The 27,436-nt window shown below is 52.8% G+C and overlaps 1 protein-coding gene across 1 annotated transcript in view; it reads left to right on the top strand.

The window, feature by feature from the left end:
- TGM2 (transglutaminase 2) overlaps positions 1-27,157 on the top strand; it is a 39,096-nt gene extending 11,939 nt beyond the window's left edge. The window contains exons 4-13 of the mRNA XM_023227894.2: positions 3,375-3,493; positions 5,919-6,047; positions 7,117-7,294; positions 11,768-11,903; positions 12,600-12,703; positions 14,337-14,579; positions 16,786-17,058; positions 23,042-23,202; positions 24,374-24,510; positions 25,256-27,157. Coding sequence (XP_023083662.1) covers positions 3,375-3,493; positions 5,919-6,047; positions 7,117-7,294; positions 11,768-11,903; positions 12,600-12,703; positions 14,337-14,579; positions 16,786-17,058; positions 23,042-23,202; positions 24,374-24,510; positions 25,256-25,406 — 1,631 coding nt within the window. The 3' untranslated portion in view covers positions 25,407-27,157. The remainder of the gene's footprint in view (positions 1-3,374; positions 3,494-5,918; positions 6,048-7,116; positions 7,295-11,767; positions 11,904-12,599; positions 12,704-14,336; positions 14,580-16,785; positions 17,059-23,041; positions 23,203-24,373; positions 24,511-25,255) is intronic.
- Positions 27,158-27,436: the final 279 nt, after the last annotated feature.

The raw sequence follows: 27,436 nt of genomic DNA, 5'->3' as shown, positions 1-27,436 counted from the left end.
GCTCTAATGAAACAAAGCAGGGGGACAAGCACCACGGGCCAGGCCCCCCCTGGGAATCGTGCGTCCCTCCTCAAAAGAGCAGAAATTCTGGCCTCCTGGCTGTTAGACCACCACCTTCTTGCTGGCCCACTGCTTTATCTTTTTTATTCTCTATTTTGAGGCAATTTATATTTGAGCAGAAAGCTTTTAAAATTTTTCTCCTTTCCATATTTTGACTTTTATTTCCCAGTATAACAGTAGGCCATGACAGCATTCTCTTTAGAAAAGCTTCAAGCCCAGGTACAGTGTAATCCCATGCCTATAATTCCACACTTGTAATCCCTGCACTTTGGGAGGCTGAGGCAGGAGGATCACTTGAGCCAGGAGTTCAAGACCAGCCTTGCCAGCATGGTGAAACTCACCATCCCTATAAAAAATATAAAAATTAGCCTGATGTGATGACACACACCTACCTGTAGTCCCAACTACTCAGGAGGCTAAGGTGGGATGATCACTTGAGTCCAGGAGGTTGAGGCTGCAGTTAGCTAGGATTGTGCCACTGGACTCCAGCCTGGGTGACAGAGAAAGACTCTGTCTCAAAAAGAGGGGAGGGGAGGGCTTCAAGACTACAGAGAAGCGGCCTCCCCTTTTGACCCCTCCTCCTTGGGGGACACCATTGTTAGATATTTTGCGGGGGCTCCCCTCCTCAGGCCAGTCTGCATGTGCCTGGAGAAACTGCTGTATTGTTTCGGGCTCTGTCTCTCTATCACAAACATAAAAGGATCCCACCGTATACATTAGCCTACAACTTGGTTTTTTCCCCTTGCAATACACTGTGAGGATCTGTCCATATTGGTCTGCATACATCTGCTCATTCATTCTTTCTTTTTTTTAATTTTCTTCTTTTTTTTTTTTTTTTTTTTTTTTTTTTTTTTTGAGACCGAGGCTCTTTCTGTCACCCAGGCTGGAGTGCAGCCGTGAAATCTCGGCTCACTGCAACCTCTGCCTCCCGGGTTGAAATGATTCTCCTGCCTCAGCCTCCTGTGTAGCTGGCACTACAGGCATGCACCACCACGCCAGGCTAATTTTTGTATTTTTAGTAGAGATGGTGTTTCACCATGTTGGCCAGGCTGATCTCAAACTCCTGACCTCAGGTGATCCGCCCCTCGGGCTCCCAAAGTGCTAGGATTATAGGTGTGAGCCACCATGCCCGGCCACATCTGCTCATTCTTTCCAAGGGCCTCAAGTGTCCTGTGTCTTGCCCATGTGGATGGTCTAGCCCCCACTGATGGACAAGGGGTTGTGCCCAGAGGCTCATGACATGCAGGGACCGTGCGTCAGTGAGCACCATTGCTTCAGACCCTGTGGCCAATGGAATAATTTCTCGGGACAGAAGTGGCCTTACTGGATCCCCCCGCCCCATAGGTTTGTTTTGAATTTTAGTCAACTGCAGAGGGTCGCAACTAGTTGGCAGCTCTGCCAACAGGACGGGAACATGCCGGTGTCCCCACCCTTGTCCATACCACAGGGTTTCAGAGTTCAGGGAATGGGGAGCGTGGTTCTGGGGGATGGCTCCCTTCCTCCTGCTTGGCCTCACCCGGCGGGTTGGAGTGGCGGTCAGCCAAGCGGCAGAGTGACTAAAGTGACCCACATCCCGGGGCGGGAGCTGTAGAGCTGGTGAGGCAGAGCCAGGAAGTTGGGCTGGGGTAAGCACGGGGCGCTACGGGAGGAAATCAGTCTGATGGGTGGGAAAGGGCCGGGTCTGCCTGGAAAATGGGACCCTCCTGTACGTCAGCTCCAAGACCAATATGATCGAGTGCCAGTTATATGCAAGGCTTCACGTCCCCAGTGCCCCCACCTTTACCAGATGGAGACCTGAGCTGGGGACGTCACAGTCTTGGCATCCTGAGCTGGGGTGGGGACAGTTCCACAAGTGCTGACACTCATTCTAATGTTGAAACACTGTGGCTTGTCCTTTCTCTTTCATTCTTTATCCCACATCCCCCGGCTGCTGCAGAGCCATTGTAGTTCATTGACTTCAGGGTTAATTTTTTTAGAAGTTTCCAGAGCCAAAGATCAGAATACACAAGAGACTTGGCCTCTTTCCCATTTTTCCTGACTGTGATGAAAGTGGGAGCTGCTGGTCGCTGCAGATGGGCATGACAAAGCCCAGGGCTCTGAGGGTCCGGCAGCTGCTTCCTTCCCAGGCCACCTTCTCTATTAGACCCGACAGGCACAGTGCCTGGGGCCTGAGAAACTTTTAGGGGCCCATGAACATGTTTTAATTTAATTTAAAATCAGAAGAAAAACATGAACATTTAAGTTGAACAATACGTTTTAATATGTATTACTGAGATAGCTGTCATTAACCAAGGCAGTCATAACGTTCAATTACTTTTTTTCTCATGGAGGAAGGAATGCATGAAGTCAAGACTGCCTGGGGCTCACCAAAGTCGTAATGCGGCTCCAGATTGCCCCTTCTTGGCCTCAGTTTCTTCACCAGTGAAGTGGAGTCAGTAAAGCCTGCCTGATCTTTGGGCTCCTACCATCTGGTCCCAACTTCCTCAGCCCCCTCTTCTCTCCTCACTGGACACAGACAACTAAATACCCTGCATTTTCTAGCAGCCAAAACTTTGTTCTTTCTGGTCCTCTGCTTAGAATGCCACCCTCCAGGTTCCAACTCTCTAAACCTGAATCATTTTTCAAGACAGCATTCAGATGCCACCTCCTCCAGGGAGCCCTCTGTGACTCCCTCAAGCTGGACAGGACCCCACCTCTCCTGAGCTGCAGGAATCCTTTCTTGGCCTTCCCCTCTGCTACTGAGCTCTCTCTCCCTTGAATCATGCGCCTCCCTCACGCTACCTCAGGGCTTTCGTTTCCAAAGCACCTTTCAGATCTGCATTTTGGGCTGACACAGTGAGATATTAAGGTGGGCAGAGAAGGCAAAATAGCCTACCCAAGGTCACACAGCAAATGAGGCTCAGGAGTTTCCTGACTCCTGGTCCGGTGCTCCTCTGTCTTTAGTCTCGATTTTCCTAGCTATAAAATATTCCTGAGCCTTAGTCTTCCCATCTTTAAAATGGGGCTTTCAAGAGTCCTTTCCTCATAAGGCTCTTCTGGAGGTTAAATGTATTAACACAGGTCAGACATTTATCACAGGTCCCGGCACATGGTGAGTGTTGGAGAAACGGCAGCCTTTGTTGTCACTAACCGATGACACCTTATCTCACTGATGTGGGATTGTTCCTTAATGGTTACTTTTTCTAATTAAAAGAAGGATGGATCTCTGAGACACTGGCTTGGCCTAGGGAGGTGGCACCCCTGACCGCCAGATTTGCAGGGACCCTGGGGCCTCTGCACACCCAGAGCTGAGGTCCCTTTCTTCCTGCCTGCAGCGGATGCTGTGTACCTGGACTCGGAAGAGGAGCGGCAGGAGTACGTCCTCACCCAGCAGGGCTTTATCTACCAGGGCTCGGCCAAGTTCATCAAGAGCATACCTTGGAATTTTGGGCAGGTAGGGGCAACACCCTGTTTCTCCCAACCATCTCAGGCCCGTCTGTGTGCCTGACCCTGTGTCCGGGGGCAGCCAAAGCTGCATAGGTGGGAGTGAGTCACAGAGTCACCCACTTCATGCTATCAGGGATGCAAAGGCCCTGAAACAGCTGAAGGCTCAGAGAGGGCCAAGGCTGGCCTGAGGTCACACAGCAAAGGCGGTGGCCCTGGATTCAAGGTGGGGAAAGAACTAGGAGAGCCTTTGGGAGCTGTGAAGTTGGTTGGTAACCCGGGAGGGGGAAGAGGGAACAGTAAAGCTCATGTATTTAAATAATAGGCAGTACTCAGAGGGCTGTGTGCTAGGCATGTGCTAAGAAGGGGCTTTAAACCCTCACCCAGATCATTGGTTCTCAGGATCACTGAGAGACGGTGGTAAAATACTAGGGGGTGAGAATTTGCTCTTCAAACAAGTTCCTAGGTGATGCTGATGCTGCTTGTCTAGTAACCATATTTTGCAAGCAAACAAGCCTGAAATTTAGGGACTAAAACAACCATCACTTATTATTTGTTACCAGTCTATGGGTCAGCCGTGCATGGCTGTCTAGGCTGGGCTTGGCTGGCCTCAGCCGATGGCTCATCTGTTTCACGTGGTTTCTCACTCTCCAGCCGGCCAGCCCGGGCTGGTTCTCTAAACCAGTGATGATAAATTTCATTTATCATCCAGCCACCTGTAAAAATTCTTGAGACTCTGCTGGGAAAACTCACGAAGCAAGAACTATTGCACCCCTGGCCATTCAACCTCCTGGTGCGTTAGGAGGTATTGGCCTCCTGGGGTGGGGTTCACCCTGAGGCTTCCCCCAGCAGCCTCTGGGGCAGGGTTCAATGTTCAGGCCTAGAGAGTCCTACCCTGAAATCATAGGGAGATCTTCCCTGTATGGTCCCAGGCTCTGACCAAAGTTTTCTCATCTGAATATTGTCATGATAATTGCAAAACTCTCTGCCCAGCAACCCCATAGCCTGCTGTGGAATAGAAATGAAATGGGGGTATGACCGTGATGCATAAAATACATCAGAAAATGAATTGGCTCTGATTTTTCATGGCTTTTTGTTCTCTCCTGAGAAAGAGAACAAAGTCAATTTCTTCCTTTATTTCCCAGGGTCCTGTTTTGTATCCGGGCTTGTGCTGGGCTGTGGGACATGGCCCTTGCAAAGCTTCTGGAGGGGATCACAGTCCAGGAAGATGAGACTTAGAGGAAGGAAGGAATAACAGCCTATGGGGATCGGGGGGACATAGTTGAAGCAGGGAATATTTGAGCTGGGCTTTGAAGAACAAATAGGAGTTTGCCACGCAAGGAGGTGTGTGCACGATATACTAGGCCAAGGGAACTATACAAGTGAAAGCTCAGAGGTTGGAAAGCTTATGTCATGCCTGAGACGTACGTTGTAGCTTGGGGCATACCTTGTGTGTGAAGGAGCCCCAAGAGATGAGGTGGGAGAAGCCAGCAGTGTCCAGGTTGTGGAACAGCCCTGAACATCAGGCTGAGGGCAATAGGGAGCCACAGAGGGTTCATGCCATGGAAGGCTATTGTGCAGCTTGGAGGGCGATCTGGCCCAGGAAAGGACCACAGAGGTGGGGGGAAGAGAGCAGACAGAAGGGCCTCTGCAGGTGGATGGTCCAATGGAAGGTGGCAAGAAGGGTCCTGCTTTTGAGAAAGATGACATTTGAATGGCAAGGATGAGGCGGTGTGAGCCCTGCAGAGAGCAGCAGGAAGCGCATTCTGAGCAGGGAAATAGCACATGCAGGGGCCCTGGGACCGTGAGCCTGGGCAGGGTGAGTGTGGGTGTGAGCGGTGAGAGATGAAGTCAAAGAGGGGATGGGGGCAGATTGTGAAGGGCGGTGTAGGTTGCACGGGGAAGTCTGGGTTTTACTGTGGATACGGTTGAAACAGAAGAGTGATGGGACTGGATTTCTGTGTTTAGAATCTGTCTCAGTTCCCATCAGAGCAGTGTGTGTGGGCTGGGTCGGAGGGGGATGAGGGGCTGACATCAGCTCTGCAGGGTGGGTCACGCCTTGGGGAAGTGGGAGATTTGGCTGAGCAAGAGGAGAAAGGGACAGTGACAGGGCCCAGGGTGACTCTGAGGGGGAGCCCCAGGGACACTGGGCTGCCCACTCCAGCTCCTGCTCCAGATTCCCAGGTCCCCTCAACCAGGTCCTGGATGAAGATTGTCACCCCCTTTGTCACACACTCATGGCTCACCCAGTCATTGTCCCACTCCATTCCCTCCTGGGTCAAGAGAAGCTGCCACCAGACAGATTTGGCAGACTCAGCTGGAGCCTCCCAGTCTGCTGTGTGGGACACAGCTGGAAACAGTGGAGGCTTCAAGGCAGGCTTCCTGAAGGAGGTGCCTTCCTAGCTTCCGCTTTCTCCTCGTTTCCTCTGACACAGTTTGAAGATGGGATCCTAGACATCTGCCTGATCCTTCTAGATGTCAACCCCAAGTTCCTGAAGAACGCCGGCCGTGACTGCTCCCGCCGCAGCAGCCCCGTCTACGTGGGCCGGGTGGTGAGCGGCATGGTGAGTGAGTGGCAGGACCATCGGGGCGGAGCCCACAGGGGGCTCCCGCAGGCCCCTCCCTCGCAGTGGAGACACAGGCCATTCACTGTGCTGGGCGCGGTGGGGGGACCCAGGAGATGGGTAAGTCTCGAGGAAGAGACCTTACATTGGAAAGATATGATTTACACAGATGAGGCTGATGCTATGAGGTCCCCCAGAGCAATTAATTTATTCAGTTCTTCAGTGAATGTTTATCAAGTACCACTTGTGTCCTAGGCACTGGGGAGACAGCCGTGTACAAGTCCTGTGTGACCTCTAACTTTATGGAGACTGTGTTATAGAGGGTAGGGGAGAGGAGACAGACACTAACCAAACTACCATATGAACGAGCAGACAGTCATAAATGACGGTGCACGCTCTGAAGGAACCCGAGGCGTGACAGTGCTAGACCGCAGGACCAGGCTCGGGGAGGGGCTGAGGGGCTCCCTAAGGTGGTACGCAGGAGAAGGGCGTTCCAGGCAGAGGGTACAGCTGTGCAAAGGCCCTGAGAAGGGAGCGACTTTGGCAGGTTTGAGGAAGGAAGGGAGGCCAGTGTGCCTGGAGCGGAGGCAGCAGGGCCTGTGGGTGCAGAGGAAGCTGCAGAGGTGGGCAGGGGTGAGACCAGAAGGGCCTCGTGGATCGCGGTCAGGAGGCTGATTTTATTCTTGAGGTAGTGGGAGTTCAGGGCGAACGACACAATCTGGGGTGGGGGACCCAAGCAGGTCTTTGTAAAACTGAGATCACACCATGTCACTCCCGAGCAATCCTGTGTTCTTCACAGGACAGAGTCACATCCCCAGCACGGCGTTCAAGACCTTGACCCTGCCCCACCTGCTTCTTCCCCGTCTCCCTCCTGTCCCCGGCTCCAGCCCCCACCCTCTGCCACACACCACAGTCTGTCACACCATGGCACCTTTGCCCCTGCTCTTTCCTCACCCTGGAGCTCCCCTCCCCGCCTTTCACCCCACGCCTGCTGTACTCAGGCTCACCCAGGCGGCACAGCTGTCACCCCATCCCAGGCTCAGTCCCCGTGCTGCCCCACTGGTTGCAGGTCAACTGCAACGATGACCAGGGTGTGCTGCTGGGACGCTGGGACAACAACTACGGGGACGGTGTCAATCCCATGTCCTGGATCGGCAGCGTGGACATCCTGCGGCGCTGGAAGAACCACGGCTGCCAGCGCGTCAAGTATGGCCAGTGCTGGGTCTTTGCCGCCGTGGCCTGCACAGGTGAGCTGCATGCTGGGATGTGGGTCCTGAGCCCTGGGAGGGGGCACAAAGAGCACCGGAGTAGGAATCAGGACATCCCTGCCCCTGCCACCAACACTCTCAATGTGCTATGTGGCCTAGAGCCTGTGACCACCCTCTCCGGTCCTTTATCCAATAGCCATCCCTCCGGTGGTTGTTAGGATCAAGGGCTATTATTTGGGAGACTGCATGGGCTCGGGGCTGAGAACTTGGGCACTGGAGCCAAGCACACCTGAGTTAAAAACCCCCACCCTCCCACCACTTGCTCTGTGACCTTGAGCAAATGACTTCTTTCTGAACCTCAGTTTCCTCATCTGGAAAATGGGGACAACATCAAGACCTTCCTCCTAGAGTGGGTGTGACATGAAGCTGCTCAGCATAGAACCTGGTCCAGTGTTGCTCTCAGCAAATATTAGCCAGTAATAACTGGATCCTAACGGTAATATCAGTGTCAAGAAACAAAGCATGTTCTAAATGTCAAGGGGGAATAGCAAGTAATTTAAAACCAAAAAAGTAAAAAAAATTTTAAACAAAAATCTTAAAAATTTAAGGCCAGAAAATGTTGACGATTGTTGCCAGGCTAATCATGGTGCTTATGAAAATGGGTTAGCATCACACACTGGCTAAGAATGTGGACTCGAGACAGGAGGATCGCTTGAGGCCAGGAGTTTGAGACCAGCCTGAGCAATGTAGTGAGACCTTGTCTCTACAAAAAAATAAAATAAATAAAAATTAGCAGGCATGGTTGTGTGTGCCTCCAGTCTTGGCTACTCAGGAGGCTGAGGCAGGAGGATCGCTTGAGCCCAGGAGGTTGGCTGCAATGAGCTATGATTGTGCCATTGCACTCCAGTCTGGGCAACAGATCAAGATTCTCTCTCTCAAAAAAAAAAAAAAAAAAAAAGAGCACAGATTCTGGAGGCAAAGCCTGGGTTCAAATCCTAGCTCTGCTTCCTGCCAGCTGTGTGTCCTTAGGTAAATCACTTAATTCCTCTGAACCACAGTTCCATTGTGTGTAAAATGGGCATGACGGTAGTACCTTTATCCTGGGATGGTTGTGAGGATTAAATGAGTTAATATGTGTGAGGTAGCTGAGCGTGGTAGTGGTGCACCTATAGTCTTAGCTATTTGGGAGGCTGAGGCAGGGGGATCACTTGAGCCCAGGAGGTCGAGGCTGCAGTGTGTCATGATTGCACCACTGTACTCCAGGCTGGGTAACAGAGCGAGACTCCATTTCTAAATAAATAAATGAATGTGGGAAGTGCTTAAAATGATCTTGGGTGCATGATAGAAAATACTTTTGTGATATTTATTGTCATGACTATCATTATTACCAGGCTCAATCTAAAAGGCTGGTCTAGGCTTCCCAGCTTTTCTGATTCCAAAAGCAGTGCTAAGGCCCAGGAAAGGGTCCCTGGGAGGCCCCCAGCATGTCCTCCACACCAGCAGGCTGGGTCAGGGCAGCCTAACCTAGGTTTTCAGCCCGGCCGTCCTTGCCTTCTGATCCCTGCCTCTCTGCCTGGGACTGCCTGTTCCCCGTGACCTCTAAGTTCCTTTTTCTTATGGAAACTCCCTCATCCCAGACACTTTCCTCTGAGAGCCCTAAAACACATCTTTTCAAAGAAGCCCATGGGTTTTCCTGGAGAAATCCCACAATCCAAGGCCTGGGTCCCCAGGCTCACCCGCAGAAACCCTGATCACCCTGGTCACCCTGGGCTGTGGCCGCCTGAACGTTTAGCAGCAGATCCTGCCCTCCGCTGCCCACTGTAGGGCTGTATTCCAGTCCCTGCAGCCTCTTCCCAGGCTGTGTAGGATGGAGCCAGGGAAAACTTGCCCAAGAAAAGGGCTGTCTGACCCCCGTGGCCGTGGAGTTCCTGTGAGGAACCAGTGGTGAATTGGCCTGTGAACTCTGGAGCTGGACTGCCGGGGTTTGAATCCAGCTCTGCCTCTAACCCCTGGGTGGACTTGGGCAAGAGAATTGATGCCTCCAAGCCTCAGTTTCCTCATCTGTAAAGTGGAGACAATGGTGACTGATCTCATTCATAGGAAGCTCTTCATACCAGGGAGAGATCACTCAGCACAGTCTCTGGCTCTGGTTAGCCTTGGGTTTGGGGATTTCCAGGGGAGCCTGGGGTTCCAGCTTTCTCAGCCGGATCCCTCCCTGCACTTCCTCGATGTCAATGAATCAGCCAGCACCGATGGACGGCATTTGCCATAACGGGCATGGTGACACACTGTGCTGTTCCCGAGCACCCCCTCAATGCTTGCTCTGGGAATGGGCGGGCGAGGCTCTGCCCACACCTGCGGCCTGTCTCTGAATCACCACAAATCCCCACAAGCTGCTATTATTAACTTCTCTTACTGAGGAGGAAATGGAGGCTCAGAGAGGGCAGTGGCTTGCCCAAGCTCACACAGCTGGTGAGAGGCAGGGTCAGGCTCTGACCCAGGTGTGCGCGGTGCTGGGGCAGCCTCCTGTTAGACTGTGATGAGGAGGCCTCCCAGGACACCATCCCTGGAGGAAGAGCGGCACTTGGCTCCCTGGACAGCAGAGACAGGCCTCCCCCGTTCTCCGGTGCGTACTCAGGCCCATTGCATAGTGGGATAAGACCTGCGGTTAGGACACCAGCCTTTGCTGAGGGCAGCCTTAGGGCTAAGCTCTGCCCAGGCCTCAGGGGGACAGAAACCAGGCAAGAGGGGGAGGTCATAGCTGTTCCTTCCTCCTTCCTCCCAGCTCCTACAAGTCTCCTGGCAGGAATCCAGGGCCAACTGATAAGCTTTTACCCTGGCCCATCCATGGTGGCCCCAGGGCAAAAGTCGTATCGCTTCTTCCCCTCTCCCAGACTCAACTTCCATCAAAACTAAAAGTAAAACAAAAGTCCCACAGATTACATTATTACAGAATCTTGTTTCTCTTCATTTTTTAGATATTTTTTCTGTGAATCTGTCACTTTTACAATACACATAAGAAGCACATTTTTAAAATGAGAGAGTAAAAGCACCCATAATTCCATCTGCGAGGAGCACCCAGCAGGCCATGTAGGTGAGACCCCCGCTGGGGTTTTACTCCCTCTCCTGTGCTCCTCGCCTCTCCGAGCTGAGCTCAGCTTGCAGATTAGTCAATGTCCTGTCTCTGTTTAACATGTCATTGCAACATCAGCCCCTTTCCCAGCAAACGGGGCCTTGGCAGGAATGCAGGGCCCTCCCTCCTGACAAGTCTGAGGACCCTGGCCTCTGCTGTGACCTGATTATAGGGCCACGTGCATCCGTGTTCTTGTACATTGGGTAAGATGATGAGTCCCCAGTGGCATCACTAATACACATAGAGAGGGAACCAAGGCCCAGAGAGGTGAAGGACTGGTCCCAGGTCACACAGCTGGAAGCAGCTGGGTCTCCCGACCTCTGTCCCCTCCTCTGCCTGTTCTGCTGTTTGAGTCTTTAAGACCCTATCTTGGGGACAGTCAGTCATTCAATCACTCCTTCCCGCCCTCCCACTTTCCTCTCCTCTCTCCTTCCTCCACTCCGTCATCCCGTTTGGCAAGATAGTCAATGACAGGCCTGTGCTGGGCTCCAGGATCTAACTTAAGACAGATCCCTCACTGTCCTTGGAGGGCTAATTAAAGAATCCCTCACATGCCGGTACACTGGAAAGGATGATGCATCTCCAGCCGTGCTATGAATGCAAATGATCAGGCAACCTGAACCTGGCAGGCAGCCTTCCAGGCAGAGGGAATGGCAGACACCAATGCCCTGAAGCTGGCGGAGGCACAGCATGCTGGAGGCCAGTGTGGTGGAGCACGGTGTGCGAGGAGGGTGTCAGGGGCCAGACCCTGCAGGGCCAAGGGCCGTGGCTAGGGCTCTGGCCTTGACCTCAAGGGCCATGGGGAGCCATGGACAATTGATCAGAGGAGTGTTGACATCAGATTTGTATTTTATTTTATTTTGAGATGGAGTCTCGCTCTGTCGCCCAGGCTGGAGTGCAGCGGTGTAGTCTCGGCTCACGGCAACCTCCGCCTCCCAGGTTCAAACAATTCTCCTGCCTCAGCCTCCTCCTGAGTAGCTGGGATTACAGGTGTGCACCACCACGCCCAGCTAATTTTTGTATTTTTAGTAGAGATGGGGTTTCACCATATTGGCCAGGCTGGTCTCCAACTCTTGACCCCAGGCCCGCCTCCGCCTCCCAAAGTGCTGGGATTATAGGCGTGAGCTACCACGCCAGGACCAGGTTTGTATTTTAGAGTCTCCTGGCAACTGGGATGTGAGGGGCATAGAAGGGACATGGGGCGACCAGAGAGGTGGGCGCCATTGTCCAGACAAGAAGGGCTGGCTCATGTTCTCGCCACTCGGACAGCAGGTGCAGTGTTCCCTGGAATGCAGATGGGCAGGTGGAGGCCCAGAGCAGGGCGGATGTCTGCAGGGCCAGCCCGTCCCCTCAGCCCGCTTTCCACTCCTCTCCAACAGTGCTCAGGTGCCTGGGCATCCCCACCCGTGTCGTGACCAACTACAACTCGGCCCATGACCAGAACAGCAACCTTCTCATCGAGTACTTCCGCAATGAGTTTGGGGAGATCCAGGGTGATAAGAGCGAGATGATCTGGTGAGGTGGGGGCCAGGGTGGGATCGGAGCCCATTAGGGAGGGCCCCATGGAGAGGAAACCTGGGAGGGCTTCTTGGAGGAGGTCACATTTGAATTGGACCTTAGAAGTCGAGCAGTATTTGAGCAGGCTTGGGGAAGGACAGCAGGAGCCAAGGCCTGGAGGGAAAGGCAACCACGTACACGATGGGGCCTCAGGGAGAATCATGCAGCAAATGTTGTCGGGAGTCTGGAATGCCACATTAGGGAGCCCAGGCTTGATTTTGAAAGCAACAGGTTGTCACTCAAGGTTTCAGAGTGGGAGAGGGTGGGGCTGACAGCTGCCAGGAGGGCTAGAGGGGAAGAGATGGGCAGGGGGCTGGGGCGTGGCCCAGGTGGGGAGTGATAAGCCCTGAACGGACAGAAGAGAAAGGATGGAGCCAAGAAATTAGGAGGTCAAAAGGGCAACTGAGAGGGGCAAGGAGGGGAGAGGCGTTGAGAAGGGCTCTGAGGTGTAGGAGTGGGCGTCTGGCTAGACAGGGTGCTGTGAGATGGGCCCCCGTGGGAGGAAGAACAGGGCAGTGGGGAAACGTGCTGGGCTCAGTTTGGGACGAGGCGAGTGTGCATCTGGGGACGTGAATGGGTGGTGTGCCCGTGGGAGGTGGCGATGAACGTTGCTCAGGTTCTGCTTCATTCCCCCCCCCCCCCCCCACCCCCCAGGAACTTCCACTGCTGGGTGGAGTCATGGATGACCAGGCCGGACCTGCAGCCGGGGTACGAGGGCTGGCAGGCCCTGGACCCAACGCCCCAGGAGAAGAGCGAAGGTGCGTGGGCGGGCACTGTCGCGTCAAACAGATGGGGAAGCTGAGGCTTGGAGAGTTAAAGTGACTCAGCTGGAGGGCGGCAGAGCTAGGAGCTCACCCGGAGACCACTGATGGGTCCACACAAGGTTGGGGGACCTCACTTACATCTTAATAACACACTTCTTGATAATCTCAAAAGTAATTCACATGCATTGCGGAAAGCAGGAAGTACAGAGAAGCACGAAGAAAAAAATCAAATAGCATCTTTGTCCCCACCCGCTAAAATAAGCAGCATTAACATTCACACAAGCTTCCCCTGATTTCAAATTGTATATTTGTATGCGGGTGTATACGTGTGTGTTTATATACATACATATATAAACACACACATATATATATAGTACCTGTGTGTCTGAAAGAGAGCTTACACTAAGGCAAAATTTTGTGATGCATATGGACACTTTCTAGCAATATTTTTAAATGCATAAAATATAATACATAGTGTTACAAAGAAAACCAATTACATTAAAATACAGTTATCACAAGTTTTAAAAACCAAATTTATGATATAATAATATATGCTTCTTTATAGAACAAGATCTAGCGGTAGAGTCAGTAAGTTCCATAATATAGTTGTAGAGATAATTTATGAGCATAAATTAATTTCCTGCCATCTGTGACAGCTGTAAGGTTGCTATGACCACGCCTGTGGTTCTTATGAGTGACAAGTCCTAAGTGCTCCTCAGGCTGCTACGGTTGTTTCCTGCTTTTGCAATCGAAGAAAGTCCTATAGTGAAAACAAAGATACCCTTTCTTCCCCATCATAGAGTTCATAGACCCCTGAATTCTGTGGGTAGTGCCTTGGGGGATCCGTGGGCCCTAGTTGAAGACCTCCAGTGGCTTAAACTTGGAGCATTTTTCCCCAGCTCTGTCCACCTCTGGATAAAACATTAGCATTTCTCCAGCAGATGGTTTTCTGTGATTTGAATTTTTATTTAATGTGACCGTCGCCCATCGCATGGCTGTGCTGGGCTGTATCTATCCAGCCTCTAGTCCTCAGCACTGGAAGTCTGCGGACAGTGTGGGGCGGTTATCAACCACACTTAAGTAAACGTCAGGCAGCCGTATTCACTTGGAGAACACACACGCCCTGGGACCGGCCCCATGCGGGGCACTGAGCTCCACTCTCGGTACAAGCAGGAAACGAGACACATGTCCTCTTTGCTAACATGTTGCCTGCCCTTGGCTCCGTAATTTCCTTGGGATGTCTGGGATACATTTCCATTTTATTTATCAAATACTTGCATAGCATTTAGTATAGGCTGTGAGTTTTACATCTATAATTCATGAATGCTCGTTAGGTGGGCCCAGATCTTATCTCCACATGAAACTGCTGCTTTGAGAAGTTAGTGACTGGCGCAAAGTCACCCAGCTAATAAGAGGCTGAGCTGGGATTTGAACCTTAAAAGTTGTGCTCCAGAGCCCCCGTTCTGAACCCTCGCCCTGTGGTGCCCTCCTAGAAGTGGAGTCCTTCTGTCAGAGGGCTGCGTGGTCCTGAGGTTTTTGGCTACATGTGGTTGAATTGTGGAGGGTTTTAGAGGATACCTCCCAAACTTTACCCAGGCCCATCCCTTCCCCTTTCTACCCCTGCCAGGGACGTACTGCTGTGGCCCAGTTCCAGTTCGTGCCATCAAGGAGGGCGACCTGAGCACCAAGTACGATGCGCCTTTTGTCTTTGCGGAAGTCAATGCCGACGTGGTAGACTGGATCCAACAGGACGATGGGTCCGTGAGCAAATCCATCAACCGTTCCCTGACCGTTGGGCTGAAGATCAGCACTAAGAGCGTGGGCCGAGACGAGCGGGAGGATATCACCCACACCTACAAATACCCAGAGGGTATGTGCCCTCAGAGTCTTTAACATGGCCTTGAAGATGAGCATCCGGCTTTCCCAGCCCAGCAGGCTCGTGTGTGTGTGTGTCTGTGTGTGTTTTAATTGGTAGCCTACATACAGCAATGGCCCCGTAGGCTATACTCCATCTTAAGCAATTCCTTAGAAACAGGAGCAAACATGTTGAGCGACAGTGGTAGAGGATTATTCACTTCAGAAAAGAGTTCTATATTCCACAAAAGGGCTCAATTCAGTTATTAAGGCACTTTTTTTTTAAGTTGGTTTGACTCTTTTTTCTTTTTTCTCCTTCTTTCCTTCCTTCCTTCCCTCCCTCCTTCCCTCCCTCCCTCCCTCCTTCCTTCCTTCCTTCCTTCCTTCCTCTCTCGCTCTCTCTCTCTCTTTCTTTCTTTCTTGACAGGGTCTCGCTGTGTCACCTGGGCTGGAGTCGTGGCATGATCTCCACATACTGCAACCTCTGCCTCTGGGACTCATGCGATCCTCACACCTCAGCCTCCCAAGTAGCTGAGACTACATGTGCGCGCCACCATGCTCAGCTGATCTTTTTGTTTGTTTGTTTGTATTTTTTGTAGAGACAGGGTCTCAATAAGTTGCTCAGGCTGGTCTCAAACTCCTGGGCTCAAGCGATCTGCCTGCCTCAGCCTCCCAAAGTGCTGGGATTACAGACTGAGCTGCCAGGCCTGACTGGTTGATTTGACTCTCAATAAAACTTCAGATGATAAATATTATAGAGGAGAAGGATGCATCTTAGAAAAATGAATAATGGCTGTGTTATTATGTTGCTTATTAACAATATTTATCGGCCGGGCACAGTGACTCACGCCTGTAATCCCAGCACTTTGGGAGGCTGAGGTGGGCGGATCACGAGGTCAGGAGGTCGAGACCATCCTGGCTAACACAGTGAAACCCCGTCTCTACTAAAAATACAAAAAAATTAGCCAGGTGTGGTGGCGGGCACCTGTAGTCCCAGCTACTCGTGAGGCTGAGGCAGGAGAATGACTTGAACTCAGGAGGCAGGGCTTGCAGTGAGCCGAGATCACGCCACTGCACTCCAGCCTGGGCGACAGAGCGAGACTCTGCCTCAAAAAAAAAAAAAAAAAAAAATCAGTATTTCTCAGCAGTGGGACCTAGAACCATAGATGGGCAATTCCACACGTTTTAATTGCAGTGTACTTGTGTTAGAGGGGCTTGAAAGTCCAGAGGGGCCACAGAGGACAGGTTCCTCAAATTTTGCAGTGTTTATTTTTGCAGTATTTGACATACAGATGAGAAAATGAACATGAAGGTGGATAGGAAGAGAAATGGGCCAAGATAAACTTAAAAATAATGTCACGAGTTCAATCAAACATGAGGATGAGGCATCTTGCTGCTACTGATGCTCAATCAGTTGCGGGGGAAAGGACTTGGTTTATTTTTAAAAATTGGTTTCGAGCACATCCAACAGCCAATTCAATATGATGTATAATTTCTAAGCAACTACTAAGCACAGCAGGGCCCACAGAAGGGACTAAGAAACCATAGTTCCTGCCTGGGCCTGACCGCCGCTGACTTTCCAGGGACACATAGCCATACTCTAGCTGAAAGGGATAACACGGAATGAAATGATGCTCTCCCCATCCCCTGAAAGGTCTAGAGCTGGTGGTTTGATTGAAGAAATAGATACGCACCCAACAGCCCTGGGAGAAAAAAATCAAAGGAGCATAGGAGAGAGGTAAATGGAATATAAGGAAGGGAGCTATCAGAGACAGGGAGGGAAAGGATTTCAGGTAGAAGTAATCCCTGTGCAAATGCTTGAAGGTAAGAAAGATTGCACTGTATTCATGCCTAGCATGCACCAAGCACTGTTGTAGGCACTGGATAAGTAAGGCATAAGGATAAGTAAAACATAGCCTTAGGCCTCGAGCAGCTCAAGAGGGTAAGTTTGAAACAGAAAACAACACAGGGGAAGGAGTGGTCAGAGAGGGCTTCCTGGAGGAGGTGTCATTTGGGGCTGGGTCTTGAGGGATGTATAAGAGTTCACTAGTGGAAAATAAATGAAATACTGTGTCCTCCTCCTGGCTCAGACATGTAAAGAAGGGGGTCCTTCAGGGCTGCCCTGAGTCATCAGGGCTCTGCGAAGCCAGCTCACCCTGTCCCAGCCCCCTTCCTATGATCTATTCACGCTGTGATTGAGGCTCTCTTCCCAACCCCTACAGGGTCCTCAGAGGAGAGGGAGGCCTTCACAAGGGCCAACCACCTGAACAAACTGGCGGAGAAGGAGGAGACGGGGATGGCCATGCGGATCCGTGTGGGCCAGAGCATGAACATGGGCAGTGACTTTGACGTCTTTGCCCACATCACCAACAACACCGCCGAGGAGTACGTCTGCCGCCTCCTGCTCTGTGCCCGCACCGTCAGCTACAATGGGATCTTGGGGCCCGAGTGTGGCACCAAGCACCTGCTCAACCTCAACCTGGAGCCTTTCTCCGGTAAGGGCCTGTGTTCCTGGAGCATTTGTTGACTGCCAACTGACAACGTGCTAGGTAGTGACCTAACTGCTTAGCATGTGTGATTTCACCCCACAGACACTTACGTGGCACTTACTCTGCGGCAGGCCCTGTCCTAAGCACTTTATAAATATCGACCCACTTAATTCTTACAGCAAGAGTGAAGGGTGGATTCTATCATGGCTCCATTTTCCAGATGATGAGATGGAGGCACAGAGAGGTTAAGTAATTTTCTTAAGGTCACACAGTTGGGGGTGAACCTGTCCTCTCAGTAGCTATACTGTTTGGTTTCACCTCATCTTCGTGTGACCCCTGCTGCCCTCTCCCAGTGAATTCCACTGTCTCCAGCCCCTCATGCCTCAGCAGCCTCTCCCCATGGGCCCTTCGAGAACCTCTCCTGTGCGTCTGGTTGCTCTCAGCCTCAGAGAAAAGGGTCTAGCCCAGCACCTTGGAAAGTGAGAACATTGTTCTGCACTGGCATCAGCCAAGCATGCTGGCTTTTCTCATCCTCCCAGGAATGTGCTCACATTCCACAGTGATGGAGATGCGCTGAGTCTGCACCCCCTATCCAACATGGCGGCCACCGGCTCCACAGGGCTGCTAAGCGCTTGAAAGGTGGCTAATGCAACTGCAGAACTTAAGTTGTTTTGTTTGTTTGTTTGCTTGTTTTTTATTTTTTTCGAGATGGAGTCTTGCTCTGTTGTCCAGGCTGAAGTGCAGTGACAAAATCTCAGCTCGCTGCAATCTCAGCCTCCCAAGTAGCTGGGGTTACAGGTGCGCACCACCATGCCCAGCTAGTTGTTGTATTGTTAGTAGAGATGGGGTTTCACCATGTTGGTCAGGCTGGTCTCGAATTCCTGGCCTCAAGTGATCTACCTGTCTCAGCCTCCCAAAGTGCTGGTATTACAGTCATGAGCCACTGTGCCTGGCCAAAACTAAAGTTTTAATTGTGTTGAAAGTTAGATAGCTACATGTGGCCAGAAGCTGCTCTATTGGACAGAGCAGATTGGCAAGCCAAAGGTGGGAGCGTCCAGGCCTCTGCAGGGAGAAGTGCTTTCTTCCGGGACTTGATCATCCCTCTTCAGTGTCCCCAGCACCAGCCTAGTTGCCTTTTTTTTTTGAGACGAAGTCTTGCTCTGTCGCCCAGGCTGGAGTGCAGTGGCCGGATTTCAGCTCACTGAAAGTTCTGCCTCCCAGATTTATGCCATTCTCCTGCCTCAGCCTCCCGAGTAGCTGGGACTACAGGCGCCCGCCACTTCGCCCTGCTAGTTTTTTGTATTTTTTAGTAGAGACGGGGTTTCACTGTGTTAGCCAGGATGGTCTCGATCTCCTGACCTCATGATCTGCCCGTCTCGGCCTCCCAAAGTGCTGGGATTACAGGCTTGAGCCACCGCGCCTAGCCGCCTAGTTGCCTTTTTAGGTAGATCCCCTTCGCTGTGAAATGGTGTCATTAGACCACCCAACCCAGCCCCGAGCCAAGACTTTGTCACCGGGTTTCCCGCACAGAGGCCTGCACAGTGGTTGTCCCCTGGGTCCCTTTCACTGTCTGGCTTTGTCACTGTGCCTGGTTATCTTCCTAAAAATAAGCCTGAGGCCCTCAGAGGAGCTGTGACCACTCAGGTCACTTAGCAAGGCAGTGCGGGGCCAGGAATCAAGCCCAGGGCTCCACCCACAGCCCCACCACCACCCAGCAGCCCTATCCCACTTTCTACCGTTTGGAGCCCAGCAGGCGTGAGGAGGGCAGAGGGGTCTCCAGGCTGGGAGAGAACCTGGGAGCTGACAGGTGAGACATTAGCCATCCTCTGAGGGGCAGCGGAATCAAGTAGGATGTCGTCTTTGGGCAGCGTCTCGCTGAGTCACCGGAGAAAATGGCCACCCCCCTGCACCTTAGCGTCCCCATCAGCCTCCGGGGGGTTATGATCCGACAGTGCAGGACCATTGGGAGTAAGAGAGTGTGCACACAGTAGGCACTCGTGCCCGGGATTCAGTGTGGCCACCCCTGGAGATGCTGGAGAGCCCCCGCGTGGGGCACGGTTTGTGTTTACAGTTTGTTTCCCTGTCTCTTTTCCCCGGACTCCTGCCTGTCAAACCAGTGATCTCCAGACCTGCTCTGGAGACCTGCTCTTCAGAGACGCAAACAGGCCTGCTCTCCCCTATGACGGTGCCTGGACCCTTAGCACCCGTGGGCTGGCGTCCGGGGCACAGCTTTCACCCTCTTAAGAAAGCAGGTCTGTGTTGCGGGCGGGGCGTCTGCAGTGTTGACAGTTGCTGCCTCCTGGTTTTTCTATCTTGGGCCCACCGTGGGCACTCCTGGAGCTGCACCCCCTGGGCACACCCACTGTCAGGACCTAGCAGACTCCTCAGCAGGGGCCAGGCCCTCAGAGGGCAGATCTTCTTGGTACCAGGACCGCCCCCAACACTGAAGCTGTTGAAAGACATTTTCTGAGGTCAGCAAGACCTGGCTTCGAATCTCAGCTCTGCTGCCCTCTGAATGCACCACCTTGGGCGCGGTGAACATGCTCTCTGAGTCTTAGGTCATGCTCCCCTATTACATGGGGCGATGACATGCCTGCCTGATGCGCCCGCAGCCGTGAGGACTGAGGGAGAGGATGTGTGCTCAGGAGGTATCTGGAAAGGGCACAGCAGCGCCAACACGTGGTAGGGCCCTCACTCCTCCCTGAGGGCGAGTGCTAAGAGGTGTGGGGAGGCGAGAAGCTCATGGACCTTTCCTGAACACCTACTGTCCCAGGCAATGGTGTCAGCCCTGGGCTCAGGGGTTCCTGTGTCCCCTGACACCTCGGTGGTGTAGAAAGGACCCGGCCCTCGCTGCTCATCCAGGCCCCAAGAGTCCGGGACAGGATCCATCTCTATAGGTGTGTAGGGGTTCAGGACACAAGGACACCCGAGTTCTAGTTCCTGCCACCTGCTGCCTGGCTGTGGGCTCCTGGGTATTCCTCTCCTCCACCCAGGCTACAGGTTCCCCATTCGCACAAAGGGGAAGGTGGGTTCCTCTTTTAAGAGCCCTTCCAGCCCTGTTCTCTCTCTCTGTGTGTGTGTGTGTGTGTGTGTGTGTGTGTGTGTGTGTGTATACACATTTAGGAGGTCCAAGTGCAGTTTTGTTACACGGATATATTGAGCAGTGGTGAAGTCTTGGGCTTGACATTGGAGACCCAGTCCCATCGTTTCAATGCACACCCACCAGCTCCTTCTCGTGCTCAGAGCTGCTCCAAGGGGAGAAAGTGTCTCCTAGAATGAGTGGCAGGAGGTGAACTCCAGGCCTGGGCCAGACACACCAAAATCACTCCCTCCCAGGCCTCTGTGGCGTCAGCCCTCACCTCTAAGACACCATCGGGACACTGAGAGCATTGTTCTGCACTGGCATCAGCCAAGCATGCTGGCTTTTCTCATCCTCCCAGGAATGTGCTCACCACAGAGGGGGTCCCTCCTGCTGGGGACCCACTGGAAGCACAGCCTTCAGGGAGGGGAGGGGGAGGACAGAAGGTCCTGGGCGTTGGCCTCTGGCTGGAATTGGGGCACTTGGGGCTGGTCCAAGTGCCCTGTTGGAACCTCCAACACCAAGTTCAAGCTGAGATGGGTTCCCTCTAAGCCCCCATACTGAGGCTGAGTTGCTTGTTATTCTTTGAAGATAAGATCTGGGGAATTTCCGTGTGCTGGTGGACAGGAAGCCAGGCCCTGGGCAGCGGAAAGAAATCCAGTTGCCCGCACCCCGCCTCCTTTCTCTGCTGCTTCTCTCTCTTCTCCTTCCTGCCTCCACCCTTTCATGTTCTGTCCTCCCTCATCCCTCCAGGTGGGTCACGGGAATGCAGACAATGCGGCCTCGGTGGCTGTCCCCAGAGTAACCTTCTAGAACAGGGCAAATTGTCTAAAGAATGGTTGAGACTGACCACACACGTTTCCTCTTCCCAGTCAGCATCTGGTCCAAGACCAAGGCCATGGCCACTGGCTTGTGGACGGAGACTTTCAAAGGTCCAGCCCTGCCCTGGCCTCCACCTCTTAGAAGAGTCGGCAGTTGGGCCACATCCTCCAAGCTCCCGGAGGATAATGTTGTCCTTCTTTCCTGTGGAGCAAGCTAGAATTTCCACTCTGCACCACCAGGTCTTGACCTAGTAATTTTCACTCTCTTTTGTCCTTTTTGGCACAAAAGTTTTGGTTTTCTTCCCCAGATCACGTCATCTGATGAGAGGTTGGAGCAGATCCACCCAGGAAATGAAAGGCCAAAGGGGTGGGTAGGCCAGGGCAGCATTTTCCAAAGAGGGGGACGTGGACCACCAGTGTTCACGGTCAAAGCCTGAACCTTGAATCCCACAGTGGGAAAGTGACTGTCTCCTCCGGTCTCAATCCGTCCTTCAGGTGACCCCCTGGGGAAAGTCTCCGAGGGTGCTAATTTGCCTCTGGCCTCCCAAGTCTTGTCAATCTCCCTCTTTAGCAGTAGACTCAGTCCTGAAACGCAGAATCCACAGTACATCGCTGTATCGGGCCAGAAGTGAATATGTGTGACTTTGTTTGTATTTTCTCTCTCTCTCTTTTTTTTTTTAACCCCTTGAGACAGGGTCTTACTCTGTTGTCCAGGCTGGAGTGCAGTGATGCAATCACGACCCACTGCAGCCTCGACGTCCCAGGCCCAAACCATCCTCCCACCTCAGCCTCCCAAGTAGCTGGAACTGCAGGCTTACCCACCATGCCTGGCTAATTTTTGTACTTTTTGTAGAGACAGGGTCTCACTATGTTGCCCAGCCTGGTCTCAAACTCCTGGGCTCAAGCAATCCTCCTGCCTCAGCCTTCTAAAGTGCTGGGATTACAGGCGCGAGCCACTACACCCAACTACTTGTATTTATTTACTGCTCCTCCCTGCCTCCTACAAACAGACCCCAGTCTGTTTCCTTAAAAGCTAAAGTACATGAATCCTTAAAATGCTACACTACTAAGGCCCTCCAGCCTCATGTTCTTCTCAGAAACATGGGGCTAAGAACCACCCTTCAGTGGGTGGGTTTGTTCCTGCCAGCTTCTTTATCATGCCCACATCACTGTGCAGCTTTTGCTCTGTGATGACCCTTGGTCTTACCTCTGCCCAGCAGGTGATAAGATCTAGGGAACAGAGATGAAACAGAGGGGAAACAGAGAGGGGAGGTCATCTCCCCACGCTCAGCCAGTGAGTGGCCAGACTGGGCCAGAGGCAAGTCTCCCAGTCTGAGCAGTTACTGGCAGAGGTGATTCTTCATCTGTGCAATGGGTACAGCATCACGAGCCTCATGGAGGGAAATGACCTTATGTCCATGAGGGGCATTCTTCAGTGAGTGTGGACCATGTTGTTGGACTCTAAGATCTGGATTATTCGTCCAGATGCCTGCACGGTACATATCAGCTGTGTGACCTAGGACAATGTTATTTCACCTGCCGGAGCCTCAGTTTTCTCATCTGTAAGTTGGGTGGTAATACGAGTACAAGCCTTTTAGGGTTGTCATGAAGGTGAAGTAGGAGCCTGCCGTGGGAAGTGCAGTGCCTGATGCAGCAGCAGATGTCAGCTCTGATCCTCCCCAGGATGAAGGGCCCGTGGCTCACACCCTGAGTCCTGAGCGCAACAAGCTCTTCTGGGACACTCGCTCAGCTAATCCTCCCACAGCCTTAGGAGTGCCTGTGCCACGCAGATCCAAACATCAAGGACCTGGGAGGTGGAGTGGCTCACGTGGGGTCACCCATTAGAGGAGGCAAAGGCAGGATTAGAACCCAGGCCCATGGGAGTCCAAGTGTGTCCTCTACCCACTCTCCAGCTCCTCCCTGGGAACCCTGGAGCCACAGTGGGGAGTTCTGGGATCCGCCCAGCCATTCCCCTCCTGTGTGACCCCAAGCACATTCCTTCCCCTCTCTGTGCCTCTTGGAGTTGCAAGAGGAGAGTTGGGAGGGGTGACTCTGCATCATGAGCACCCTCCTTTCTCCCCTTCTGCAGAGAAGAGCATTCCTCTTTGCATCCTCTATGAGAAGTACCGTGACTGCCTCACAGAGTCCAACCTCATCAAGGTGCGGGCCCTGCTCGTGGAGCCAGTTATCAACAGCTACCTGCTGGCTGAGAGGGACCTCTACCTGGAGAATCCAGAAATCAAGATCCGGGTAAGGGCAGGCTGGGCATGGGGCAGGGTCCCAGGGCAGCTCAGCACTGGGGAGAGGGCAGATCCCTACTCCCACCCCAAACACCTGCATCCCTGTAAGCTCCAGACCTTTGGTGCCTTAGCGATCCTCACATCCTAGCCTCATCGAAGAAAAGCATCATGAAGCCTAGAGAACTGGGGACTCGTAGACTCCAGGAAAGAATCTGAAAATCCCAGAGTGGTCATGGAATTTGGGGATCTTAGAGTCACGAATCCTTAAAATGCTATACTACTGAGACTGGAAACCCCACGCACTGGGCACTGGTGAGGCAGGGTGGGGTGGGGGAGTGAAGGGCACAGACTAGAGTCTCACTGTCTGAGTTTCTACCAGGGCAGCCCTGGGCATGTGACTTTGCCCTTCTGTGCCTCAGTTTTTGCATCTGTTACATGGGGTTAATAATAGCCCTGAGGGGTGTTGTAAGAATTAAAAGCATATCCACAGGAAACACACAGAGCCATCCTCAGCACAGGATAAGGGCTCACTGAAAGCTCACTATCCTTATCATCGCCGTCATCATCATTATAGCCCTTCACTTAGAGGAGCCACAGCCCAGAACCCCTAAGGGTATCAATTACATTTAAATGGTAAACAGCAGAGGGAGAGGCGAGGAGCAATGTGCCAGACATTCTGCTGGAAGCTTGCGCGTATTAGCTCAGTTAATCCTCACAAGAACCCTCGGTCAGGCATTTCTCTCCCATGAAGAATTCTAGGTGTGCAGAGTGGAGAGTAACTTCCCCAGGTCACGTGAAGAAGGGGCAGGGATCAGCCTGGCTCAAAAGCCTATGATCTTTCCCCTCCAGACCCTGGGACAAGGGAGGCACTTTGGACATCCCCTGGGTCATGTGGAGCCTCATTGCAGCTCCATGCAGGAGAACCTGGGCAGGTAGCACGGTCAGTGTTTTCCTGATAAAGAAACTGAGCACCCTCCTTTCTCCCCTTCTGCAGAGAAGAGCATTCCTCTTTGCATCCTCTATGAGAAGTACCGTGACTGAGGCACAGAGGTGGAGGGGGGTGATCGTGACAGACCAGGGTACAGCTTTGTTCAGCAAATATTGGGCCAGATTACAGTGAATATAGATGGCCCAGCTTGGATCCCACCTGCCCCTGACATCTGCCCCATGCCCTCTTCCAGATCCTTGGGGAGCCCAAGCAGAAACGCAAGCTGGTGGCTGAAGTGTCCCTGCAGAACCCGCTCCCTGTGGCCCTGGAAGGCTGCACCTTCACTGTGGAGGGGGCCGGGCTAACCGAGGAGCAGAAGACGGTGGAGATGTAAGTGCTGGCTGCTCTAGCTTTGGGGCCTGGGGGAAGCGGGCAGATGCCAGTGGGGATACAGACTGTCCTTAGGCACCAAGCCCTGGCAGAAACCCCCTCCTCTCATCTCCCACACACGCCTGTACCCCAGACACTCTGGGGCTGGAGTTCCCACCGTCACATCCTCTCTCAATGCTGACACCACCCATGCACAGATCTGCCACAGACCTCCGCAGTGACGTCATCCATCAGTAGGCGCTCACCTGCAGACACATGCACCCTCACATAGACAGGTATCTGCCCTCCGAATGTCCACACATGTGCATGCACACACACATGCATGCGTGGGCATTTCCTCATAGATACCTAGCGACACACATACATACAAGCACATACTTATTTTTTACTTTTTTACTGTAATGTAACTTATATACAGTAAAAAGCACAGATCACCTATGTACAGCTCAACACATTTTCACACACATGGCTACCTGAGCATATACCCACTTGTGCCCCCAAATGCACCATCCGCTTTTATGCACACGGACACACGTGTGCACACGCACTGTTCACTCTAGGAGGGCACGTTGTCCAGGCCCCGCAGAGGGCCGAGAATGAGGCCCACTGATGATTGTCGCCATTAGCTCGAGTTCGTGGAGACGCCGTGCTGAGCCTTGGAAGTCACGTGACTTCCTGGCTGGACCCCAGTACGGGGGAGCCAGGCCTTGGGCCCCTTTCTTTACCATCCCCTCTCTTGCTGCAGCCCAGACCCCGTGGAGGCAGGGGAGGAAGTTAAGGTGAGAATGGACCTGCTGCCGCTCCACATGGGCCTCCACAAGCTGGTGGTGAACTTCGAGAGCGACAAGCTGAAGGCTGTGAAGGGCTTCCGGAATGTCATCATTGGCCCCGCCTAAGGGACCCCTGCTCCCAGCCTGCTGAGGGCCCCCACCTTGATCCCAATCCTTATCCCAAGCTAGTGAGCAAAATATGCCCCTTCTTGGGCCCCAGACCCCAGGGCAGGGTGGGCAGCTTATGGGGACTCGTGGAAACGGAATGTGCCCCTGGCCCATCTCAGCCCCCTGAACTTGTGGGTCCCCACTCACCCCCTTAGCTGTGAGGAATGCTCTGTGCCAGAAACAGTGGGAGCCCTGACCTTGGCTGACTGGGGCTGGGGTGAGAGAGGAAAGACCTACATTCCCTCTCCTGCCCACGTGCCCTTTGGAAAGCCATTGACCACCCGCCATATTGTTTGATTGACTCCATAGCCCCTTGGAGCGTGCAAAAAAGGGACAGCATGCCCCTTGGCTGGATCAGGGAATCCAGCTCCCCTAGACTGCATCCTATACCTCTTCCCCTGACTGCACTCAGCTCCAGGGGCTTGGGACAGCCAGAGCTGGGTGGGGACAGTGATAGGCCCAAGGTCCCCTCCACATCCCAGCAGCCCAAGCTTAATAGCCCTTCCCCTCAACCTCACCATTGTGAAGCACCTACTATGTGCTGGGTGCCTCCCACACTTGCTGGGGCTCACGGGGCCACCAGCCCATTTAATCACCATGGGAAACTGTTATGGGCGCTGCTTCCAGGATGAGGAGACTGAGGCTTAGAGAAAGAGCGGCCCCCTCCACACCAGTGGCCTCGTGGTTATTAGCCAGGCTGGGTAATGTGAAGGCCCAAGAACAGAGTCTGGGCCTCTGACTGTGAGTCCACTGCTCCACTTATGACCCCAGCCTGACCTGAGACTGTCAGAGAGGCTGTCTGGGACCTGATCAAAAAAAGACTCAGCTGAGACAAGGAGGTAGGGAGGGGACTGGGGGACTGGGAGTCAGGGCCCTGGCTGGGTTCAGGTCCCACGTCTGGCCACGTGCTGCCTTCCCCTCTCTGGGCCTCGGTTTCCTTATTGGTCAGAGGAGTGATTGAACCAGCTCATCTCCAAGGGTCCTCTCCACTCCATCTTTGCAATGCTTTTATATGGCCCAGCCTTATGAATAACCACAAGGTCCGCTGCTTGCTCCACAAAGCCTTAAGCCATAGGCCCAGGATATTTCTGAGAGTGAAACCATGACTGTGACCACCTTCTGTCCCCAGCCCTGTCCTGGTCCCCTCCTGTGCCCAGATACCACCCTTCAGACCCCAGTTCTAGGGGAGAAGAGCCCTGGACACCCCTGCCCTACCCAGGAGCCTGCCCGCTGCAATGCCTAGACTTCCCAGCAACCTTAGCTGCCAGTGCTGGTCACTAACCCACAAGGTTGGTACCCCAGATACCCCTTCTTTGCAGGGCTAAGGCCCCCAAACATAGCCCCTGCCCCTGAGGAAGCTTGGGGAGCCTATGAGTTATCAGCTCTGATTTTATCTCCTGCTCTTTCTACATGATTGGGCCTCCCTCGGCCTGGAAGAAGGGGGGATTCTCTATTGAAGGAGATCACAGCCTCCAGGGTCCCCCAAATCCCAGAGAAGGACTTGGAGAGAATCATGCTGTTGCATTTAGAACTTTCTGCTTTGCACAGGAAAGAGTCGCACAATTAATCAACATGTATATTTTCTCTATATATAGAGCTCTATTTCTTTACGGTTTTATAAAAGCCTTGGGTTCCAAGCAGGCAGTAGATGTGCTTCTGAACCGCAAGGAGCAAACACTGAAATAAAATAGTTTATTTTTCACACTCAAGCTAGGTCTGGTCTGGTCCTTTACGAGTTCGGAGGGAGAAGGGTGGGTGAGCTCGCTTACACCTGGACCCCCACTTCCTGCCTACAGTCTTTCCTGAGCCTCAGCCCTGTCCCTGGGTTTAAATTTTACTGGCATTCAAGGTCCTACACAGTCTGGCTCCATCTCTAGCCCCTTCCACCAGCAATCTGTTTGGGGGCCACAATTAACTTCCTGTATCCCCAGAACACCCTGCGCAGTTGTCTACCTCTTGGCTTTTGTGTGTGTAGTTCCCTGAGCCTG

Source organism: Piliocolobus tephrosceles, chromosome 20 (assembly GCF_002776525.5).
Source record: "Piliocolobus tephrosceles isolate RC106 chromosome 20, ASM277652v3, whole genome shotgun sequence".
Taxonomy (NCBI): Eukaryota; Metazoa; Chordata; class Mammalia; order Primates; family Cercopithecidae; genus Piliocolobus; species Piliocolobus tephrosceles.
This window is presented reverse-complemented; position numbering and strand designations above follow the sequence as displayed.